General features: G+C 36.0%; 1 protein-coding gene and 2 pseudogenes across 1 annotated transcript; all 3 read left to right on the top strand.

Annotated features, from left to right (window-relative positions):
- Positions 1 to 3,341: 3,341 nt before the first annotated feature.
- On the top strand, positions 3,342 to 4,274 carry LOC101679786 (annotated as a pseudogene).
- A 5,118-nt stretch (positions 4,275 to 9,392) lies between these two features.
- On the top strand, positions 9,393 to 9,927 carry LOC101686200 (annotated as a pseudogene).
- Positions 9,928 to 20,204: 10,277 nt separating this feature from the next.
- LOC101686479 (olfactory receptor 5W2-like) lies at positions 20,205 to 21,143 on the top strand. The gene has a single exon (XM_004781695.1). It carries the CDS (start codon positions 20,205 to 20,207, stop codon positions 21,141 to 21,143), a length of 939 nt encoding a protein of 312 aa, XP_004781752.1.
- The last annotated feature ends 1,284 nt before the right edge of the window (positions 21,144 to 22,427 follow it).

Raw genomic sequence — 22,427 nt, 5'->3', positions numbered from 1 at the left:
CCAAACTCAATAGTGAACAAAAAGAGTCCTAATCCATAATCAAGTATGATTTAGTCTGGGGATGTAAGGATGGTCCAACATTCTTAAATCTGTCAATATGTTACATAGCACATTAACAAAACAAGAGATAAAAATCATATGATCATCTCAATGGATGCAGCAAACACAATTGACGAAATTCAATATCCTTTTGTGATAAAATTTTCCGTAGACCAGGTAGAGGGAAATTACCTCAACATGAACAAAGATCCCATATAACAAGACCACAGCTAACATAATACTCCACACTGCAAAGGTGAAACTTATCCTTTCACATGAAGAACAAGAACAAGACACCCACCCTTACCACTTTTATTCAAAATAATAGTGAAAATCCTAACCACAACAATTAAGAAACAAAAGTGTCCAAATTGGAAAGGAAGAAATCCAATTGTCTCCATTTGAAGATGACATGATATTATATATACAGGATCCTAAAGACTCCAGGAAAAAAACAGAACCAATAAAAAAAATCAGTAAAGTTGCTGGGTATAAAATCGACAAACAAAAAATTGCTTGCTTTTTTATATACTAACAAGGATCTGTTAGACAAATTTTTTAAAAAATGCCATTAACAGTAACATGAAAAAATAAAATAATTAAGTACAAATTTAGTTAAGGAGGTGAAAACTGTACACTAAAAACTATAAGATGTTGATAAAAGAAGTGAAGAAGACACAAATGAATGGAAAGATATTCCATGCTCATACACTGAAAGAATTGTCAGTTGGAAATCAGGAAGTGTTTTGTTCTCCAGTTTTTTTCTGTTTTCTCAAGATTGCTTTGGCTTTTTAAGGTCTTCCTTTGTTTGTTCATACAAACTTTAAGGTGGTTTTTCCTATTACAGTGATAGTCATCATTGGAATTTTGATAGGAATTGCATTGAATATGTAGATCGTTTTCAGTAAGATGGCTATTTTGACAATATTTAGAGAGGACACAAAATTACACTCCAATACTTCTTAACTTTGTAAAAGTTTAAATGAATAAAAACAAACTTACTGAAAGAAAAATAGAACCAGGGTTTTCCCTAAAGCCTCCTTCATGGACAAATGCATGTATGAGCTATATGAGTTGAAATAGTTTGCAAAACCTCTTTATTTCCTCTTCTCTGCCACCAATTCATCCAATCACTTAAAATAGTTACCAACTGATATTAAATTAGACATTACTTCTGCCAGTCTTGGTGCTAGGGCTGCAGGTTACACAGAACTTAGCCAAGGCCAGCTATTATTTCTAAAAAGCTTATGGTGTAGTAAAAGACACATATCTGAATGAAATAAAAATATTCAAGGAAAAAGGGTGCTAAGTATATGGGTGTTATAATCATAAATTAATTCAAATCCTACTGGATAACATGGTTGCAAGAATGACATCAAATGTGCTTCATGAAAACAAAGTATTAAATATAACTGTTAAGGAATGGTTCTACTTCTAAGTGGGAAAGGGGAAGAGGTTGTTTTGGAAGTGAAAGAACCAGTATAGAAAGAATTAATAATAAATAATGATTAACAAATACTTATTTAATAAATGTATGAATTTAATAAATTAAAATAAATAATTGAGATAAAAACAATGAAATAAAGGGTCTACTTAAATTTCATTAGATGTCTGGAGGAAGATGCCATAGACTCAGGATAGCAACGAATCATACTGTGATATAATTTTACCTTCCTACAGATGATCCGTGTGATGCAAGTGCGAAGAATTCAAATTCAGCCTTTGCTAAAATTGTTGCAACAGTCACAGGGGAAAATACAGAACTAGAAATCTGATTAATCACATGTTTGTATACAGAAGTGTGAGGGCAAAGGCATGAGAGACTTCAGTCCCAAAGGACACTAAATAAAAACAAAATGCAGTCTGTTTGTGGTGTCAGCTACCAGGGGCAAGCATAGAAAGACTTGCTCATCACAGGCAGGTTTCCAAGTCACCAAATTTAAAGAATAATGAATAAAAAACTTTCTATTGGAAAACTGAGGAATCAAATATTCAGAAACTATAAATGAGTATTTTTTTTACTTATTTCCTTTGGGTAATAATCTAAAATTATTAATCTAAAATTAGTGGCAAAATATATATTTCTTATAAAACAGGGTGTTTTGGAGTAATTTTCATTAGGAAATTTATAGTATTTCTTATACCTAAACCAAAGTAAAAAAGAAAAACATTATTTAATCATGAGAAAGGGTATATGTAAATTTAAGATTTTTTTCTATTTTTAAACCAATAAAAATTGAGATATCACTATACAAATACCAATTTGTATAAATTCAGCCCCATATGAACACATACCATATTTATGCCCATCCAAAACAAACTGAGGCCATCACTTATATTCCTATTGTCATCTATCAACAGAAAGACAGGTGCACGCATATATGTACATATATACACAAATAGAAGCCTATATATATCAAAAATATCTATTTCTTATAGCCATCTTTATTTTTTAGAAAAATTGTTAATTTATTTGAGAGAGAGCAGGTGGAAGGGTAAAGGGAAGGGGGAGAGAATCTTAAGCAGAATCTCTGCTGAGTGCAAAGCCTGCTTTGGGGCTAGATTCCATCACCCTGAGATCATGACCTGAGCTGAAACCAAGATTCAAATGCCTAACCAATGGCACTACCAAGGCATACCTTCCATCTCTTATTTTTGATGAAAAACTCAGATTTAACATCCAAAGAGATGGAGTTGTGTATGTTAAGTTGTTTTTGTTTGTTTTTAGCCTTTTTCCTTTGCTGGTCAAGAGACATAACTTTTGGCACCAGACCTCTCCTGAGTGTAAGAAACAATAGTGTGGCAAAGCAGTAAAAATCATCGTATTGCTCCGTCTTTTTAAATCAGAGATATGTGTACTATTTCTAAATTAAACAGAGTCTCAAACAAATCTTGATGAGGAACTCAGTAAGAGTAATCTCTTTTGTACTCAATTCAATATTTATTTTTCAGATACAAGAATGTATATTCAACCTTGTCTTTAATTTAGCTATGACTTTCATATTATATTTGATCTGCTCTGCCCTTTATTTGTGATTGACCACTGAGATAAAGCAGGGAAGGAAACACCCAAGTTATAGATCTTATAGGTGATCTCCAAATTTAGAATCAAACTCTCTCTAAATTCTATTCCAAACACTTTAACTTTGTCAACAATATGGCAGTGAAATTTGTCCAGGCTATTTTCTGAAATAAATACTTTCTGACCTATAGATTATATTTTAGTGAATGTTAACAAGAATTAACATCTTGATATACCATGCCTTCATCATTTCTGTAGCATCTTGTAAGAATTAAGAAGAATGGATGGAAAATATTGCACTTCTGTGAATGAATTCTTTCTCTTGGGAATTAGCAATAACTCTGGAGTTAAAATGACTCTGTTTATCACATTTCTTATTGTCTATCTAATCATTCTTGTTGCAAACCTGGGGATGATCATTTTAATTAGAATGGATTCTCACCTTCACACACCCATGTATTTCTTCCTCAGCCACCTCTCCTTCAGTGACCTCTGTTATTCTACATCAGTTGGACCCAGGATGCTGGTAGGTTTCATTGCCAAGAACAAGTCAATTCCCTTCCATGGCTGTGCTCTGCAATGGTTGGTGTTCTGACCTTTGTAGATTCTGAGTGTCTGCTGCTGGCAGTGATGGCCTTTGACTGGTACAAAGCCATTAGCAACCCCTTGCTCTACACGGTCAGCATGTCCAGCAGACTGTGCTCCCTGCTCATGGCTGGGGTTTACATGGTGGCAATTGTGGATGCTTCAGTAAATACCATACTCACATTCTGGCTATGTTTCTGTGAATCTAATGTGATTAACCATTTCTTCTGTGATGTCCTACCTCTCCTCGTGTTGTCTGCTCAGACATACAGGTTAATGAGTTAGTGATATTCACCATTTTTGGATTCATTGAACTGATTACTTTTTCAGGGCTGTTTGTGTTTTACTGCTATATCATCCTAACAGTGATAAAGATCAACTCTGTGGAGGGGAGGTTCAAAGCTTTCTCCACCTCACCTCCCACTTAACTGCTGTTGCGATTTTCCAGGGAACTCTGCTCTTTATGTATTTCCGGCCAAGTTCTTCCTACTCTCTTGATCAGGACAAAATGACCTCATTGTTTTACACCCTTGTGATTCCCATGCTAAACCCTCTGATTTATAGCCTATGGAATAAGGATGTGAAAGATCCCCTGAAGCACTTTAAAAATAAAAAGTGGTTTTATTGAAAACTTTTATGTGTGTATCTTCCTTCCAATCTTACAGTAAAATTTATAAAAATTAAAATTGTTTTGACTAATGTGATGTGATGTGATCCAAGAAATGGGTATATTTATAAACTGTTTCAACCATACCCAAATGTATCATTCCCTAAGTACTCTCTGGTTCATTTTATGTCTTGACTTTGTATTGTTACTCTTTAATTTGAAAATTTCTGGACTTCTAGTTTGCCTAATAATTGTTTCTTCGATCTTTCATTTGTGCATGAAATGAAGTTTCTAAATGTTATTGAGAGTTTCCTCAGTACCTATTGCATCCACTCTATATTTTATAGCAAATCTGGTAGTTTTACACTAATGAATCTTGTCATCAAATGGAAGTGGCAAATATTAATTAATCATTCAAATTATTTATAATGAAAGAAATTATTCCATAAAGTAAAAAGACTGAACACTGTAAAATAATGCACAATATTCAAATACAGTGAAGAATGTTGGAAAGTGCTTCTGGTACTGGAGATAATCTGAGATTAACAGATAAGTAGGGATCAGTTGAGAGATACCTGTATGTAGAGAAAGCATTCTATGCTCATGGATCAGCAACTAGGGAGTCCTCAGGGGGATGAGACCATATCATTTCTGTGGATTTTAAAGATAACCAGTGTGGTTGCATTATAGTTCTGCAGTTCACCACTCATTCACTTCCTCCGTTGATTTTCCTTCCCTCCAACACTGGTTACACTTGGTTCACACATCACCTTGTCCGGGAGCATTGTTGAATCCATAACTGTTTCCTAAATCATTCCCTTCAATGTGGGGAAATAAATATGCAGAGTTTAAGGACTGTGCATTTTTGTCTGTTTACTCAAGCACCGCCATAGCATCTGGGTTAAGAAAAGAAGAAAGATACTGAAAAAAGTTAATTTTTATCAAAGGTTTATTTATAGGAGGCAAAAGAAAAAAAATCACAGGTCAAGTATGTTCCTTAAATACATTTTTGCATCATATACATAAGCACATAAAATGGTTGTGGATGCTAACATAAGGGAAAGTTAAAGACATATAAATTATTTGGAAAATAATTAAACCAAAGATCTCTTATCCAGGTGTTTACAGCCTATTTGCAACTTACCCTGGCTCTCTGCTCTGCTTGCTGATGGTCAAATCACTGCAGTGATTTGTTGAGTAAGCAGGGACTAAGACAGGGATTTGAAGAACCATACAGGGATCAGGGACACTCTTAAAACTTTGCTACAATTACACAAACTAAAAATCATTCAATGTCTAAGGCTACCTAAGTGCCATTGTTAAAGCCTTTGGTGAAAACCTTTCAGATTGCCAGTAAAGCCCACCTAGGACAATGAGAGTCCTTCTGTTGCCAATGGTATTTTTTTCTGGGATTCTGAGGCATGATAAGGGGAGGTATAAAGATAAAGCAAACAAACAAACAAACAAACAAAAAAAAAAAACAGAAGATGCTATTTTTCAGTTACAATGTCTCCTCAAATGCCCCATTTTTTTTCAAATATTATCTATGAATTGGGAATTATCTTGAAGAGCAGTATGGCTGACGTGCATTTGAATGAAGACTAATGCCCAAGCATAGATGGGTGTCAGCCTCAGAAGCATCAAGATGCCATCGACTAGCACACTCCTCTCCCGTGGACCATGGCAATGTATTCAATCTGCATCTTGGTTCCTATAAGCAAATCTAAGTCTAATGTGTGAATTAGAGAAATAAATTTTATATTTATTAAATGACATATTTTAAGTTCAATAAAAGAGTGCCTAAAAAGGAATTTGACTGATTTGTAAAATCTATGAGAACCCTATGCCTAAATTTGTAATAGCAGAGGATGAATAATCACTTAACATAAACTTTAGGGAATTAATGATTGAAGTAGGAGCTTGGGCTAATGACCTGCAGGAAATTTATATCTTTGTTTTTCATAGAAAGTCAGGGAGTTGTAGTATCAAAGTATTTTAATCTGATTCATATTATCTAATCCAATCCTAACCATTTCTTAGAATTTCTTTATCCATAATTCATATGCTTCTCATAGTTTACCCAAATGGTGGCAACTATAGTTCAAGTAAGACATTATCAATGCCTGTATGTAATGAGTCAATATTATAGGTCTGTTTCTTCTTAAGACTTTCTTATTCTGACCAGGCACTGGCATCCCTAAACATTAATGTTACAGTGACAAACGATTAGGAAAGCATTGAGCTACATACAGTGGAAAAGCTGGTTAGGAGAACTTGTTAAATCAAAACAGCAATAATTCTCACAAATTGGTTATTGTGTAGCTCTTTCTTAAGAGGAAGCAACTTTTGTTTGAACTGTGCAAACATGCTCTGACTGGAAAAACAATGACAGCAAAATTGGGTCTGAATCTCTAGGGTCAAGTCACAGTAATTGTGACCTTCAATAAATCATTTTTCTTCTTTGGGCCTCAATTTCCATTTTATCAAAAAAGGGTTTTAAACTGAATAATCCTTATTGTACATTCCAGATACCATACTCAGTACCCATACTGATATGATTCTATAAATGGATAATGCATAAAGTCACTTCTATCTTTGGGGAGATTTAAAATATAGCATATGGGTGGGACTACATTACAATGCTGGGCCAATTTTTACGTGAACTATAATTGGCAAGGATGACAGACAGATAGCTCTGATTCCAAGATCTCTCATACCATAAAGTAGACCCATTCAACTAACTTTCAGTTCTTCATTTTGACTTTAAGAGACTTTTATGAGATGATATAGTGAATATCCAACTTTCTTAGTCAAGTTTACAGAATAGCTAAAATTAAAATGGCAGACAATATTATGTGAAATGCACACAGGATTCACTCATTGATAATGGGATAGTGGAAGCATAAGTTGGCATACTGCTTTGGAAAATTGTGTGGTAAAATTAGATAAAACTAAATTTTACACACACACACACACACACACACACTCTTCCTATTCTTGGTTTATACCCAAGATAAGTAAATGTATATCTCTACTAGAAGACATATGCAAGAATGTTCACATCAATGTTATTGGAAATAAAAAAAGAGAAGATAACTGCCTATCCACGTTAAAGTAAACATATCAATTGGATACTATATCTGTATAGAAGTATACTATACAACATTGAGAATGAATGTACTGGGTTACACAGTCATGTTGTTGAGTAACACAGTACATGAAGCAGGCATCTACTTATGCATGGCTCAAAAAATATCAAACTAATGTGTTGTGATAAAAGGTAAGAAAGTAAATACTCCTTGTGGATAAGAAACTAGTAACTTAGGAAGTAGCAAGTGGAAGACTTTGGTCATTCTGGTCATGTTTTGTTTCTTGGTCAGTGTCCTGACTACAGGTTTTTTATTTTGTTTTGTTTTCGTTTATCCAATAGTATACTAATTATTTAAGTATTTTCTATACATGTTTTAGACATCAAAGAGTTTTCCAAAAGCAGAGTCCCTTCACTATTAGATTGTAGGAGACTTCAGAATTTTATTATTATAAACTTTTATCCCCATTAAGGTCACATAGACAATAAAATTCAAAATATATTTTATAAGATCCATGGCATAAGTTTCATAGACTATTTCAATGAACAACTATGACTTTTCTTATTAAAAATTGCTGTATTTTTAATAGAACAAGTGTGTCTTATTTAACCTATAACCTCTAATATTGTTTTCAGCAATAAGGAGACTTAGGACACCTAGTGTTCCTTGGTATCATTGTCATTCACTGAACTTATTCCCAAAGGCTCCTCACTCAACTACGCAACTACATTCTGAGGGAGGGATATTTGAAGTAGTTACCTACATTGATTGCAATGGCATCAGGGAAGCCATTTAGATACAGTTTCTTTTCTCACTTGCTTGTCTCTGGTGTCTTATTGCAATGAAGTCATTTTCTTTCATTATTTAAGAAACTCATCTTCAATTAAAAATAAATCCTTTGAGATGTTAATTATTCAATTTTTAATAATTATATAATTGCTAAGGTTCAGATTTTAATGGAAAAGTTTAACAGGAGGTTGGATTAGATGGTCTAGTCAACAGAAATGACACATAGATGAGGGGGAGGCAAAGCACGAGAGACTGTGGACTCTGAGAAAATTAAATTTGAATGAAAGGAAATATTCAAAATCTTCCCACTTAATTAAGAGTGAAATTGACATAGCAGATTAATAGGAGTTAAAAACAACAACAACAACAACAAAATTTTATTATATGCTCAATATGGCCCAGTAATGAAATTGAGATCTAAGGAAATGACTAAGGCAACTGAGGGTTTTGGAGGGGAAGGAGGTAGGGGGTTAGATGAGCCTGGTTGTGGGTATTATGGAGTGCATGTATTGCATGGAGCACTGGGTATGGTGTATAAACAATGAATTTTGGAACACTGAAAAAAATGTAAATTAAAAAAAAGATTTGGCAAGACAAAGAAAACTGAACTTTGCAAGCTTTAATAAAGTAAGAAATTCTAGACAGGATTTGGTCTATGGTAGTAAATTAGTAAGATATAACGAGGCTGTTTATGCAGCCTTCTAGGCTCTGAATTTGTTATAACTGGTGATAAGGATTTGTTTGCACCTCCTGATACACGGAGGGCACCTTTTGCATGGGAAATTTAGTTCCTGTTTTCAGGGGACAGAGGAGAGTCAGAATATTCTCCTTGCACAGACTGTCTCTTAAATAACTAATCAATATGCCATAGTGGCATATTTGGGGTGGCCAGCCATGGCCCTTATGTTAGCATCCTGCAGTGATTCACATGTTGGAAAGTATCACACAGAACATGGCTCCTACAGTCTGTACCCACCAACATTGCCACATTGCCCAACTTTAGGGCCATCTACAATACTTTTTTTTTTTTTTTTAGTATAGTTGACACAATAGTACATTAGTTTCAGGTGTACAACCTGGTGATTCAACAAGTCCATATTTTAATGCTATGTTCACCATAAGGGTAGCTACCATCTGTCACCATACAATGCCACTGTGGTACCCCTCATTTGCTAACATCAAATCAATTTCCATCACTGGCTGTGCTCTGCAATTCTTCACCTTCTGTACCTGCAGATTCTAAGTGTCTACTGCTGTGGTGATGGTCTTTGACTGGTACAAAGTCATTGGCCGCACCTTGTGCTCCCTGCTCATGGCCCGGATTTACATGGTAGGAATGTCAGATGCTTTGATACCCCTGACATTAACATCCCACTTATGTTTCCATATGTTGTGTGATTCATCTTTTCTTCTGTGATAGCTCTCATCTCTTATTGTTGTCTCGCTTAGATACACAGGTCAAGGATTTCATTTTTTTGTTTTTACATTTTTGTCTTCATTGAACTGAGCACCATTTTAGGCGTTCTTGACTCTATCTTGTCCGTCTTGAAGATCCACTCTGCTGAGAGAAGATTCAAAGCTTCTCCACCTACACCTCCCACCTAGGAGTTGTGGCAATCTTCTGGGGAGCTATGCTTTTCATATATTCCCGGCCAAATTCTTCCTTCTCCTTAGATTAAGACAAAATGAACTCTTTCTTTTATACTCCTGTGAGTCCTGTGTTAAATTCTTTCATTCACAGCCTGTGGAACAAGAATGTGAAAGAGATGATGGAAAAACTGAAAAATAAAATCTGATTTTAAGTAAGTAGTTATATAGTATAAAATATATATTTGTAAACATATACACATAAACATACTCTTCTGATTTCATATATTGTATTATTTCACTATATTATGCTATGCTATTAAGTTGTCATAAATAAATTAATTACAGAAAAATAAAAATAATTAAAAAAATACAGAAGTATTTTACTATGTCACTATGATACCAATATTTGGAGTTTCCTAAATATGGCATATTTTACTGTACATCTCTATTTAAAATAATTCTCACTTAATATTTGGAACACTTTTCTGTCATCATCTTAGTGTGCTAATTTTGCATTTATTGTTTATTTTATGCATTATTTTAATTATTATAAGAACTATAAGTGTTTATTACATCGTTTATATTCCAGTGAATTCAATAATGTAATATAAATAAATAAAATTAATTAAAAATAAATAAAATTAATTAAATAAAATTAAATAGTCTTGCAAATATCATGATAACCTCTAAATCTCCCTGAAGTGAAAAGGTAAGAAACTCTAAGTTCAAACAAAATGCCTACCTGTAGAGTGTGGAGAAGAAACGATTCCTTGAAATTCTGTTTCAGATCTAAATGGTGAAGAGGGTACAAGTGGGGGTGGGGAGAAAAAAAGGAATCCAGATAAAGAGGCTGGAATTACAGATCCTGAGGTGGATAGGACAATGTCTTCCTAGAGGTGATGTAATTGTAAGGAAACAAAATTTTCCCTTTCTTCCTTCCTGGTTCTTGGCTGATTTAATAATTAAATTGATATAAGATAGATTAACAGGAGAAAAAAAATCAACTTTGTGTGTGCAGGATCTCATAAAAATAAAAATATAAAAACAAGACGTGGCCAAATAAGGTATCTGTTACAATTTTTAGAAAAAGAAACAATACATTTGTGAAGAATTGATATGACAAAGAAGTTTGGTTTCCATGTAGTAAATTAGTAAAGAAGTAACAGAGTTTGTCTATGTAGACTTCTCAGCCATCAGTTCCCTCTCTGGTGATGAGGAAGTCTCTCTCCTGGTCCAAAGGGAGTACATCTCACATAGAGAATTTATTTCCTGAAAGACAAAAGAGGCTCAGAGTGTCCTTCTTACACCTGCTATTCCTTAAGAAACTTTCACTTAAAATAATCAGTGGCTGTTGCACCTGGCTGGGTCAGTTTGTTAAGCATCTGACTCTTGCTTTCCACTCAGGCCATGATCTCAGGGTCATGAGATCAAGCTCCAAGCCAGTTCCATGCTCAGCAGGGAGTCTGCTTCTCTCCCTCTCCATCTGTCCATACACCCACCACTCCCTTTATGCACACACATTCTCTCTCTTACATAAAAAGAAAAATCTTAAAAAAAAGATCAATAGCCAAAGTGGTATCTTTTGGGGTGGTGTATTTTGCCCCCCCTTCAAAATCCAACAAGAGAAGGATAAAAGTGCAATGTGGAAAGTCCTGATAAAATACATCTTTGTGCTAAAATTCAACTCAGTCATTCCCACTTGGCTCTTCCTTCCCTCTGTCTTCTCCATCCTGGTTAAATGCGCCTCTTTGTGGTTTAAGGCATCACTGTACTTGTGGTTCAGTTGATTTGACCATTGTCTCCAATATAAAATGAATGAATGTTCTTTGCAGCAAGTTGAGTATCATTCTTATCAATCCCGTTTCTTTATCATGTCTGGGGCACAAAGTGTAAAAACACATAAATAATAAAAGCTACACCCTTGATAACATTTTTGAATATTCATTAGATATTTGTTAAAACGTAATTAAATCAAGGTATAATGTGTGCCTTGTATATATGTATTTAAAAGCTTATAAGAAAATGCATAGGGGCGCCTGGGTGGCTCAGTGGGTTAAGCCGCTGCCTTCGGCTCAGGTCATGATCTCAGGGTCCTGGGATCGAGTCCCGCATCGGGCTCTCTGCTCAGCGGGGAGCCTGCTTCCCCCTCTCTCTCTCTCTCTGCCTGCCTCTCCGACTACTTGTGATTTCTGTCAAATAAATAAATAAAATCTTTAAAAAAAAAAAAAAAAGAAAATGCATAAAAAGGGTTGTAGATACTAAAGTAATAAACTTAAAAATATACTTATATTAATTACATGGGAAGTAAAAAAAAAATCATCTGTATACTTTCTGGCTCATCTTCATTTGGCTTTGCTCAATTTTCTGATGTCAACCACTAGAAGCAGCTTTTTGAGAAAACATGGATATGTACCATGGAAGACTCAATGACATTCTTAAGTATCTATCAGATAGTACCCCTTAAGTAATTATAATTGTCCTTGCTGAAAGAATTTCAGAAAGAATTTCAGAATCAAACCTCAAAAGGCTCCTCTGCTTTTAAAGGTGACATATGTGGAAAACTATGACAGATTACGGGAAAAATGTGATGAAAAAAAATCTATGGGAAGTTGTCTTTGGGGGGAAAAATGTTTTAAGGGTTTCCACTTGTACCATATTTTCCCAATTTATCAATACTCTTTTGTTATTCTTTCTTATGAGTAGCAACATAGCAAAAGCCATTCTTTTTGAAATGTATTGAAGTGTAAACCAGCCAGTGGATCAGAGGCTTCTAATTCAGGAGTTATAAATATGCTATCATCCTTCCATATGACAAATGAGAGTAATATCATGTAAAGACTGATCTGATCTGCATATTGGCCTCTTGAATCACATCTAATGAGTCTGGACTGACGAGAAGGAAATCATAAACCAATTAAATGAGATATCTTAGGCTCAACGAATGTATGTCTAAAAATGGAAGAAACCAATTTAATTAACTGTAGGCTTCATCTCTCTGATTTATGTAATTAGAGAGTAAAAAATCACTCACTAGGAATGTTGACTAGTAGACTCGTGACTTAAATAGGAACTTGGGGCAGATGGCCTGAACTAACCCTTCCATATGGGATTCTACAGAAATAGGAAAAAAAGAAAAAAAAAACATTAAAAGGCTTTGGTTTATTCTGGCTCATTTACTTCCTTCCTTACCAGTTCCCTTCCATTCTCTGTGTGGCTACATCACAGGGTTCTCACAAAGTCACCAGGGACAGTGAATTATTATCCAGTATTATGTTATAAGTGACTATGGATATAATAGGCATGTTTCTGTACCTGGACTTCTTTCCTTCAGCCTTGCACTGAAATCCCTAAGGATAAAAATGAAATACTGATGGTAGATTTGGGCATTTGTACCACCTAGTGAGCAGATAGATGCATACTAATGATAGTCTGTCTAGCACCATGTTTTAGAATACAACAGAGGTAAAAACTCAATAACCCAAACCTGTGTGAAAGCCAGAGGCAGCAATTTTAAGACTCTTTGGACAATCCTCTCCAGAAATATGCTGTGAGCCTGGCACTGAATACAACTTGAAATCACTGCGGTGTTTAACAACTTGCCCTTCCTCATTAGAACTCACACCCACTCTGTAAAGAGGATCCCTCACTAGATTATCTCTAAGACCCTTTCCACTTGCCATAATCCATTGCCCTATGCCTGGGTAAATGTATCCCCAGTATTGGAAATGTTAAAATAAAGGTAAGCAAACAAACCAAACAAAGGGCTTCCTCTTCATACAAAAGAATGGCGTTGTGTCTCGAAGCTGATTGGACCTAATGGTATGATACTGGCTAGAAGCTGTAGAAGTCTGAGTCCTTGTAAACACAGCTTCTTTCCTGACCTCATATCCACTTTGAGGATCTAACAGACACTTCACGGAAATTGTGGTACAACATTATTAGTATTCAGGTAGATAAAAATTAAAATCTCAGGCCTGTACTTTGACCCACCTAAAGAAGAGCCAAAATGAAAATGATTCATGATATTAACATCGAGTACTTGTGTAGAGGTGGGACAATTTTTCCTCTCACACACTGATAGCAGAAATCAGAACTGAGCCACAAACTTGGAAAACTGTGTGGCAGGATAGGTGGTCCCAAAATTCCTTCCCTACCTCTACATCCAATACAAATGAGTGACTATGGACATCCAAACCTTGTACAAAAATGATGGTAGTAGAATTATTTGGAAATGGACAGTAGCAAAGGATATGGTTGTCCATTGAGATACCACACAGTGAAGAAAGTTAGTAAGTTACCATCAGGTACAACAACATAAGGGAATCATATGCATAACAAGGACTATAAGACGTACAAGGTTACAAACCAAATGATTTCACTTCAATATATTAAAGAAACATACTGAACTATCATACTGGACATCATCAGTTTGTGTTAGGGCTCATAGTCTCTGAAATGCTCTCATGTTTGTGTTTTGTTTTAGGTCATGTGTGCAGAGATATTTTTATTCCTGAAAATCACTAGTTTTTTTTTTTTTAATAATACACACATACACAACTTCAAAATTAATTATAAAATTAAAGATATTTACTATCAGACTATAGACAGCTACATAATTGCAGACAGGAAAAAAGACAGCTGTAGCTGTAGACAGCTACAGAAATTTTTAAAATCTCGTTTATTTTATAGAATGTTTTCAAGATAGTTCTGTAAAATTAATAAAGCCATTTCTAACTGTTAGAAATACGTCATTAATCACCTTATATGTTACTAAAAATGGTCTGCTTGCTTATAAAATAGAGATACTAGCAATGCACCACTCCTGATTTTCTTGTTTCCTATAACAGAAAGACTTAGTGAACTTGGTACCAGTATCATGCAGAGAACTTATTCAAAACAGCCCAAGACTCAGGGCCAGAAAACTATTATCTGAAGGAAGGTTTTTTGTTTTGTTTTGTTTTTGAGAGAGAGGACACACACGGGAGGGGAGTGGCAGAGGGAGAGAGAGAGATCTTAAGTAGGCTGCATGCCCAGCACAGAGCTCTAAGTGGGGCTCGATCTCATGACCACAAGATCATGACCTGAGCTAAAATCAAGGGTCCAATGTTCAAATGACTGAACGACCCAGGTGCCCCTGAAGGAAGACTTTTTTTTTTTTTCTTTTGAGCTTTTACTTATTTATTTGGCAGAGAGAGACAGTGAGGGAAGGAAAACAAGCAGGGGGACTGGGAGAGGGAGAAGCAGGCTTCGGCCGAGCAGGGAGCCCAGTACAGGACTTGATTCCAGAACCCCGAGACCATGACCTGAGCCAAAGGCAAATGCTTATTGACTGAGCCACCCAGGCACCTCAGGGAAGGCATTTGTAAGTAGACAGTTCCTATGTGGTGCTATGTTTAGGGATGCCAGTGGCACCAAGGGAGTTCCTTAGTTAAGGACTTAGTTAAGTCTCTCACTTCTTAAATTTTACCTTTAGCCTTTCTCCTCATAATTAAAGAAAGCTTTTCTCTATTAACAAACAAACCCCTTTGGGAATTAATTTAGGTTATCCAATTTTGTGCAGTGTATTACCACACACGCTCCAGATCTAATGGGGACCAGGATGAGACCACGATTGTCTGGAGGGCAACCATGTTTATGATGTTCAAGTCTGGCTCTTCTGTGAACTGAGGGTAGCCTGAGGAGATTCGACCTCCCTGCAGGCAGAGAAGCACCTGCGGGGGGAAAAAAAAATGAGTAGGGAAAGGAATCAGAAGTTGATAGAGGATGACTGCTCCTCCTCCAAATAAGAGAGAGAGAGAGCAGTAGGAAAGCTCACATCACATGAGTTCATCTGATGGCAAGTTACTGGCCACTATTTAGGAGCTTTGAGAGTAGTCTTAGCAATTTTTCCTAGAGGAGTACATTTGGTATTTGACATTTTGATTATCACACAAAGAATAACAATACATTTAGGAAAAATACATTAACCATTGCCACGAAAATCACTTTTCCAAAAGTTCAAAGTGTAGTCATCTCTTTGACTTTTGCTTGAAGGGAAATCTAGTTTTATAGAAAGTACAGGAAATTCTGTAACAACAGAGACGAAGAGCGAAAAAAAAAAAAAAAAGTGCAAAACCTATGTCTATTGACTCCAGGTGAGGTTTCAGGAGAAATATGAAAATATCTGAAGCATTGGGATGCATAAGCTGGTAGATGCCCCATGAACCCTACTTTTTTTGAGTTTTGCCTACACAAATTTTGCAGTTAGGTTTGGGGCGATTAAATTACCTGCCTCAAAATTTACTATATGTGACATTTTTAACTTTTTTGGTAACATGAATCAAGAGTAGACACTTAAGGGGCTCCTGGATGGCTCAGTGGGTTAAAGCCTCTGCCTTCGGCTTAGGTCATGATACTGAGGTCCTGGGATCAAGCTCTGCATTGGGCTCTCTGTTCAGCAGGGAGCCTGCTTCTGTTTCCGCCTGCCTCTATGCCTACTTGTGATCTTTGTCTTCAAATAAATAAAATCTTAAAAAAAAAAGAAGAGTAGGCATTTAAAGAATACATAGCAATGTGTGCTTGTAAGTGCGTAGCAATGATTCCCACACGTGACAAATTATGACTCTGGAAACAGACAACACTGGGATTATCCCCCTGAACTTTGAGGTTGCATAAATGCTAGGAAATAAAATTTCTTTCCTATTTGGTTCATGGAATTATGCAACACAGGGAGCTTTCAAATCACTTTTTCTTCACACCAGCATTAATAATGTTCAAGTACCCAGCTAATATAATTAATTGGATTACCTCCCATGTGGTAACACTTCTGCCCTCCACTGTCATTGGGTTCCCACCTTGGTGAAGTGGGACTGAGTCGTCTCTCATCTATTAAAAATCGGGGGAGTCTTTGGGAAATTTGTGAATTTTTGAATGTCACTTCAACACAAACACACTATCACATTCTGCTGGGGGTTTTGGAGTGCTAGCTTTTTAAGACAAAATTTGTTTCACTGAAATATATGCAGGAATCTCTTGTGAACATTTTCTGTAGATTCCATGAAATTTAGTGAGACTCTAGAGCCTGACTTAGTACTTCTCATTTCAATTTCTGTATCATGTTATGATGTGGTTAGAGACAAGCCAGGACATGTGGTACATATGAAATGCATCATAATGCAATGTGCCTATAATTAGACAACATAAAACTTCTGACTATGGTTAAAAAGGCCAAGAGTGCCTTTATTTAAGGTCAATCTCTGTGCTCTTAAAAATCATTCACAGAATTTATTTTTAAAAATATGTGGATGTATGGGGCGCCTGGGTGGCTCAGTGGCTCAGTGCCTTTGGCTCAGGTCATGATCCTGAGGTCTTGGAATCAAGTCCCGCATAGGGCTGTCTGCTCAATAAGGAACCTGCTTCTGCTTCCCCCTCTCTCTCTGCCTGCTTCTCTGCCTACTTGTGATCTCTGTCTGTCAAATAAATAAATAAAATCTTTAAAAAAATTAAAAAAAATTTTTAAAAATCTTTAAAATAATATATGTGGGGGCTGCCTGGATAGCTCAGTGGGTTAAGCCTCTGCCTTCAGCTCAGGTCATGATCTCAGGGTCCTGGGATCGAGTCCCACATCAGGCTCTTTGCTAGACAGGGAGCCTGCTTCCTCCTCTCTCTCTCTCTCTCTCTACTTGTGATATCTCTCTGTCAAATAAATAAAATCTTTAAAAATATATATATATATATGTGGGTATGGTGGTGTCTGTGTGGTTCAGTAGGTTAAGTGTCTGCCTTCAGCTCAGGTCACAAACCCAAGGTCCTGGGATCTAGCCCCGCATGCATCAGGCTCTCTGCTCAATGAGGGGTCAGTTTCTCCTTCTCCCTCTACCCTCCATATGCTAGCTCTTAAATAAATAAAGAAAATCCTTAAAAAAATAAGAATATATAGATATGATAAATTATATTTGCATAATTTTATTCATATCAAAGTTTTTATGATATGTAGAATTACAAGTGGTCATTTGACAGAGGATATATAGAATAAAGTAATGTGCATTAATACAATGGAATCCATGGCCTGTATTCATCATATTTATTTATATATATGATGTTTATATCATGACATCACTTATTTAAAAAATAAAAATTCAGTAACACAGACAGCAAAATGCAGTTATCAATAGGCAATGTGATATCAGTCAGTGTTTTTTTGCTGTTTCCACAAAAATCTACATGGTGAATCAATTTAATGGGAACAAGTTTGTGTATCTGTGTAAGTACCTGGACATGAATGGGTATGTATTTGTGTGTATTTGTTATCACAAATATCAATTCTAGTAGAGTATAGGGATTGGGGAATTAGAAATAAGGAATGCTTGTTGAATGGGCTCATTTTGCTATTCCTAAAATAGGTATAATTTTAAGTGGTAAGGTAGAGAAGGACATATTTTTTTAATGGTCTGTATTTCTTATTCAATCACCTTACCCCTATGAAATATCAGAAAACAAACCACCACGGTATAAGCTATCTCGCTTATTCCTATGAGAACCAATGTTGAGCACCAGGGACCAGACTCAGAGATGATTATATAATCCAGGTCAGTCAGGAGACAATGCTGAAGCCTCTTACAGACAGAACTGCGTGGGACAGAGGTCAGTAATTCTGGTACTAACTAACTAAATGTAACATTTTTTGCTCTTTCTCTCATTTATACCCCAGATTTTTTTTAACCCTTTTTTAACTGAAAGCACGATATAAAACCAAGGAAGTGTCTGAGATATTATACAAACTTTCTTTTCAATTACTTTTATGAATCTACTTATTTAAAATAAATATACACGTAGAAAGCAGGGAAAACAAAGAAAACAAGTATGGATTGCACAGATGTCACCTATTTTTATTATTTTTCATGTCTTGTATTTTCATATATTCTTAAATTTTTTTTCTTAAATTTTTAAGGAAATATTTTAAAAAATATGTTTCTACAGAGACTGATATTTAATTTAAATGAGTTTAAGCTAAGGGTTTGGAGACCGGTCCATTGATCACTAGATCATTATTCAGAATTTCTTTTAATCTCTTCTTCATATAACTTCATCTCCACATTTCCTAAATTCTCACAAACAGAGGAGGATTTGTATGATATTACATAAAATATATTGGTTTGGGTAAAATGAAATAGTTGAACATATAATTCAAGTGACCATTTTTGTTAAGCAAAGGGAGGCAGATTTCAAAGATATTTAAAAGAAGATGGGATAAAATAAAACAATATTAAAAGTCTGGGAATTTGGAAAAGGTACAGTTCAAATTTGAATCTCTCTGGAGTTTAGGGTTGTGGACAAGAGTACTTCTAACATGCCTCTTGTAGATCTGAGCTATTGGTGAATAGACCATCAAAATCCTAGTAAATTGGGGTAGAGAGACTCACACAGTAAACCACACTCTCTTGTTTGCTGCTCTGTCACCTGCTATCAGAATCTCTATGATTAGAGCCCAAATGTTCTTCATAATCTCCCCCGAGCAAGAGCAGGTGTCCGAAGGGAGCATGGTTAGACCTGGAAATTTCCTGTCTGCCCATTTTAGAGTGTGGCTTCTGGACACCCTCCAACTTGCTTCTCCGCAACCACACCCTCCCTGCTTCAGTGGGTCCTGAACCTCAGACTGGCTTTATCCCTAGTTTACTGAGACTGGAAAGGACATGGGGTGAGTGGGGAAGTGGAAGCATATTGTCTGAAGGAATTCATTATATGGCCCACTATTTTGGATTTTGGAGGGAAAACAAAAGAATATATTTATTACTGAATGCCTATTCAATATATTCATAACTGAGTGCTTCTCAGTTATGCCTCTCTATTATAGAATATAACAATATTTCTATTATATGAAAAAAAAAAAAAAGCCTTGCTGAACACATGGTAACCTGGCCTAATAATTGTAAGAACTACGGCCTTAAACAATGAAGACATTAATTTCCTTACAGAAGAAATAATTAGCAAAATTTATCATAAATGCAACATATGTTGGTATGTAAATAGCATGCTTTAAATTTTTTAAATATTTTATTTATTTATTTGACAGATACAGATCACAAGTAGGCAGAGAGGCAGGCAGAGAGAGAGGGGAGGAAGCAGACTTCCTGATGAGCAGAGAGCCCGATGTGGGGCTCGATCCCAGGACCCTGGGATCATGACCCGAGCTGAAGGCAAAGGCTTTAACCCACTGAGCCACCCAGGTGCCCCAAATAACATGCTTTAATTTGGATGAAATTGTGCTACAAATTTTGTACAATGGTGTACAGACATAGGTAATACTATTATCAAATCAGTTATATTGATTTGGGTGTATTTCCAGGACAGTCTGGTTCACCTAAACAGCCCTGACATTGCTTGTCTCTCTTCCTAAATGTAGAAAAACAGAGAGAACCAGCAGTTTAACTACCCAGATAGTAAGATGATGTTAATCTTGGTTCCGTTTCCCTCTCTCACAAGCAGGGATTTCCAGATCTGAGAGATGGCTGTTGAGAACTGCACCGTGATTACTGACTTCCTACTCCTAGGACTCTCTAGCAGAAAGGATGTGCAACAGGGGCTCTTTGTACTCTTTCTGCTGGTTTATGGGATAACCATAATTGCCAATTTAGGGATGATCCTGCTGATCAAGCTTGACACCAGGCTCCATACGCCCATGTATTATTTCCTGAGCAATCTGTCTTTCTGTGATGTCTGCTACTCTTCCACTGTCTCTCCCAAGATGCTGGTTGACTTCTTATCTGAGCAAAAGAGGATTCCATATAATTTATGTGCAATTCAGATGTATTTTTTTGGGTTCTTTGCAGATGTGGAATGTCTCATGTTGGCTGTCATGGCTTATGACCGGTATGTCGCCATTTGTAATCCACTTCTTTACACAATCGCCATGTCCAGGAAAATCTGCATCCAGCTCGTGTCCCTTGCTTACTTTGTGGGCTTAGTGGATTCAGCAATCCACACCTGCTGCACATTCCGACTGTCATTCTGCAATTCCAATATCATCAACCACTTTTTCTGTGACATCCCACCCTTGCTAGCCCTCTCCTCTTCAGATACATCCATCAACGAGATAGTGATGTTCACTTTCATTGGTTGTGTGGTGGGGTGCAGCATCATTACTGTTCTCCTCTCCTACAGCTACATCATTGCTACCATCCTTAGAATGAACTCAGCTGAGGGGAGACGCAAAGCCTTCTCTACATGCGCCTCCCACTTGACCGCAGTGGCTATATTTCATGGCACACTCCTGTTCATGTATTTCCGACCCAGCTCCAGTTACTCAATGGACACAGACAAAATGTCCTCTGTCTTCTACACGGTGGTCATTCCTATGTTAAACCCACTCATCTACAGTTTAAGGAATAAGGATGTGAAAGGTGCCCTGAAAAAAGCAATCAGCACCAAATTATGTTCTGTATGAAGATGTATTTTTCACCCAATGGTAATTATTTAAAGATTTTGTGAACTAAACCCGAAGTCTTTTGACACATTTTCCTGTAGTTTCACCAACACAATTTTCTAGATGTTTGCAACTATTTATCATTGTACCTAAATTGAGTGTGAGAAGAGTCATTATTGATCTTGGTCTTGTGTTCCAGCTAAGAAAAAGTAATACCAGGTTCAATATCAGGTTGCTGGTTTGCAGAAAAACATCTTTTTTATACTTGTCTTCTCTGTTCAAGTTTCCATAACGCAATGCCCTTTCCAGTATTGTTCACTAATATTTCTACTTTATGATATACAAAGCTCGGGTCCAAATGTCATTTAAAATGTTTATTAAATAAAGGTATGAGTGTCCCCTACAAAACTGATGCAAGGGAGCCTTTGCAAATTAACAATTGCTCTAGACTTATACTCCATCCCAGAGTGCATGCCAGCCTGTGGATTTCCCTTCTGACCTCACTCTGGAGAACAGATATCGTGGTGTTGACAACTGTACAGATGTTGCACAGAGAAAGTTGGGACCTGCACCTTGAATGAAGGCCACTGGAAAGACGACTTAGTCTCCCTTGATGTGTTCATAGCAATACATGAATAAAATTTTAAAAAGTTGCCTAATTTATACAGTTTAAGTTGAAAGGAAAATTAATTAACTCTATAAAATGTTCAATAAAAAAAGCAAAGAACAAAGTAATATTTATGTAGAATTTTATTTGTAATAATTGGATCTGTGAGCATCTGTGAAATAAACACAATTTTAATAATGGTCATCACTGAGTAGCTGGATGTTAGGTAATCTTGTATTTTTTTCCATAAACTTAATTGCATGTGTTGTTTGCACAGCCATTAACTAACAACTAATCCATTTATGAAAAACATAACAAAAAATTCTCAAGAGTATTCTTTTTATTTTAAGTCATTGTCAAGAAGGGCATTTTTTTTTTTTTTTCTGGTTCCAGGGGCAGAGAGCAATGGTAGTACAAGGTTTTTCATTTAAATCTTCTTCCCTATTTTTATACACTCCTTTAGTGTAAAAATGGGCTGAGTGTACTTCAGAATATCCTAAGAATTAAATAACACATTTAAATGGTGTAATATTCAGCAAGTTATTAGTCTTCCTGACTAATTGAACAGAATTTTAAGACAAATCAAAGTATATCATTACCTATTGAGTATTTTACTTTACAATTTATTTGTTGTTCATAGACTATACCATTTATTAGGACCTCTCCATCACTGTCCAAATCCCTTCCTATCACATTGT

The sequence above is a fragment of the Mustela putorius genome, unplaced genomic scaffold (assembly GCF_011764305.1).
Source record: "Mustela putorius furo isolate JIRA1106 unplaced genomic scaffold, ASM1176430v1.1 tig00000127_pilon_pilon_pilon, whole genome shotgun sequence".
In the NCBI taxonomy this organism is placed as follows: domain Eukaryota; kingdom Metazoa; phylum Chordata; class Mammalia; order Carnivora; family Mustelidae; genus Mustela; species Mustela putorius.
Note: the sequence above shows the minus strand (reverse complement) of the source record. Positions and strands in the feature narration are given on the sequence as shown.

What these genes read in the sequence shown, in the direction of transcription:
- LOC101686479 (XM_004781695.1), top strand. Translation starts at nt 20,205, where the DNA reads ATGGCTGTTGAGAACTGCACCGTGATTACTGACTTCCTACTCCTAGGA.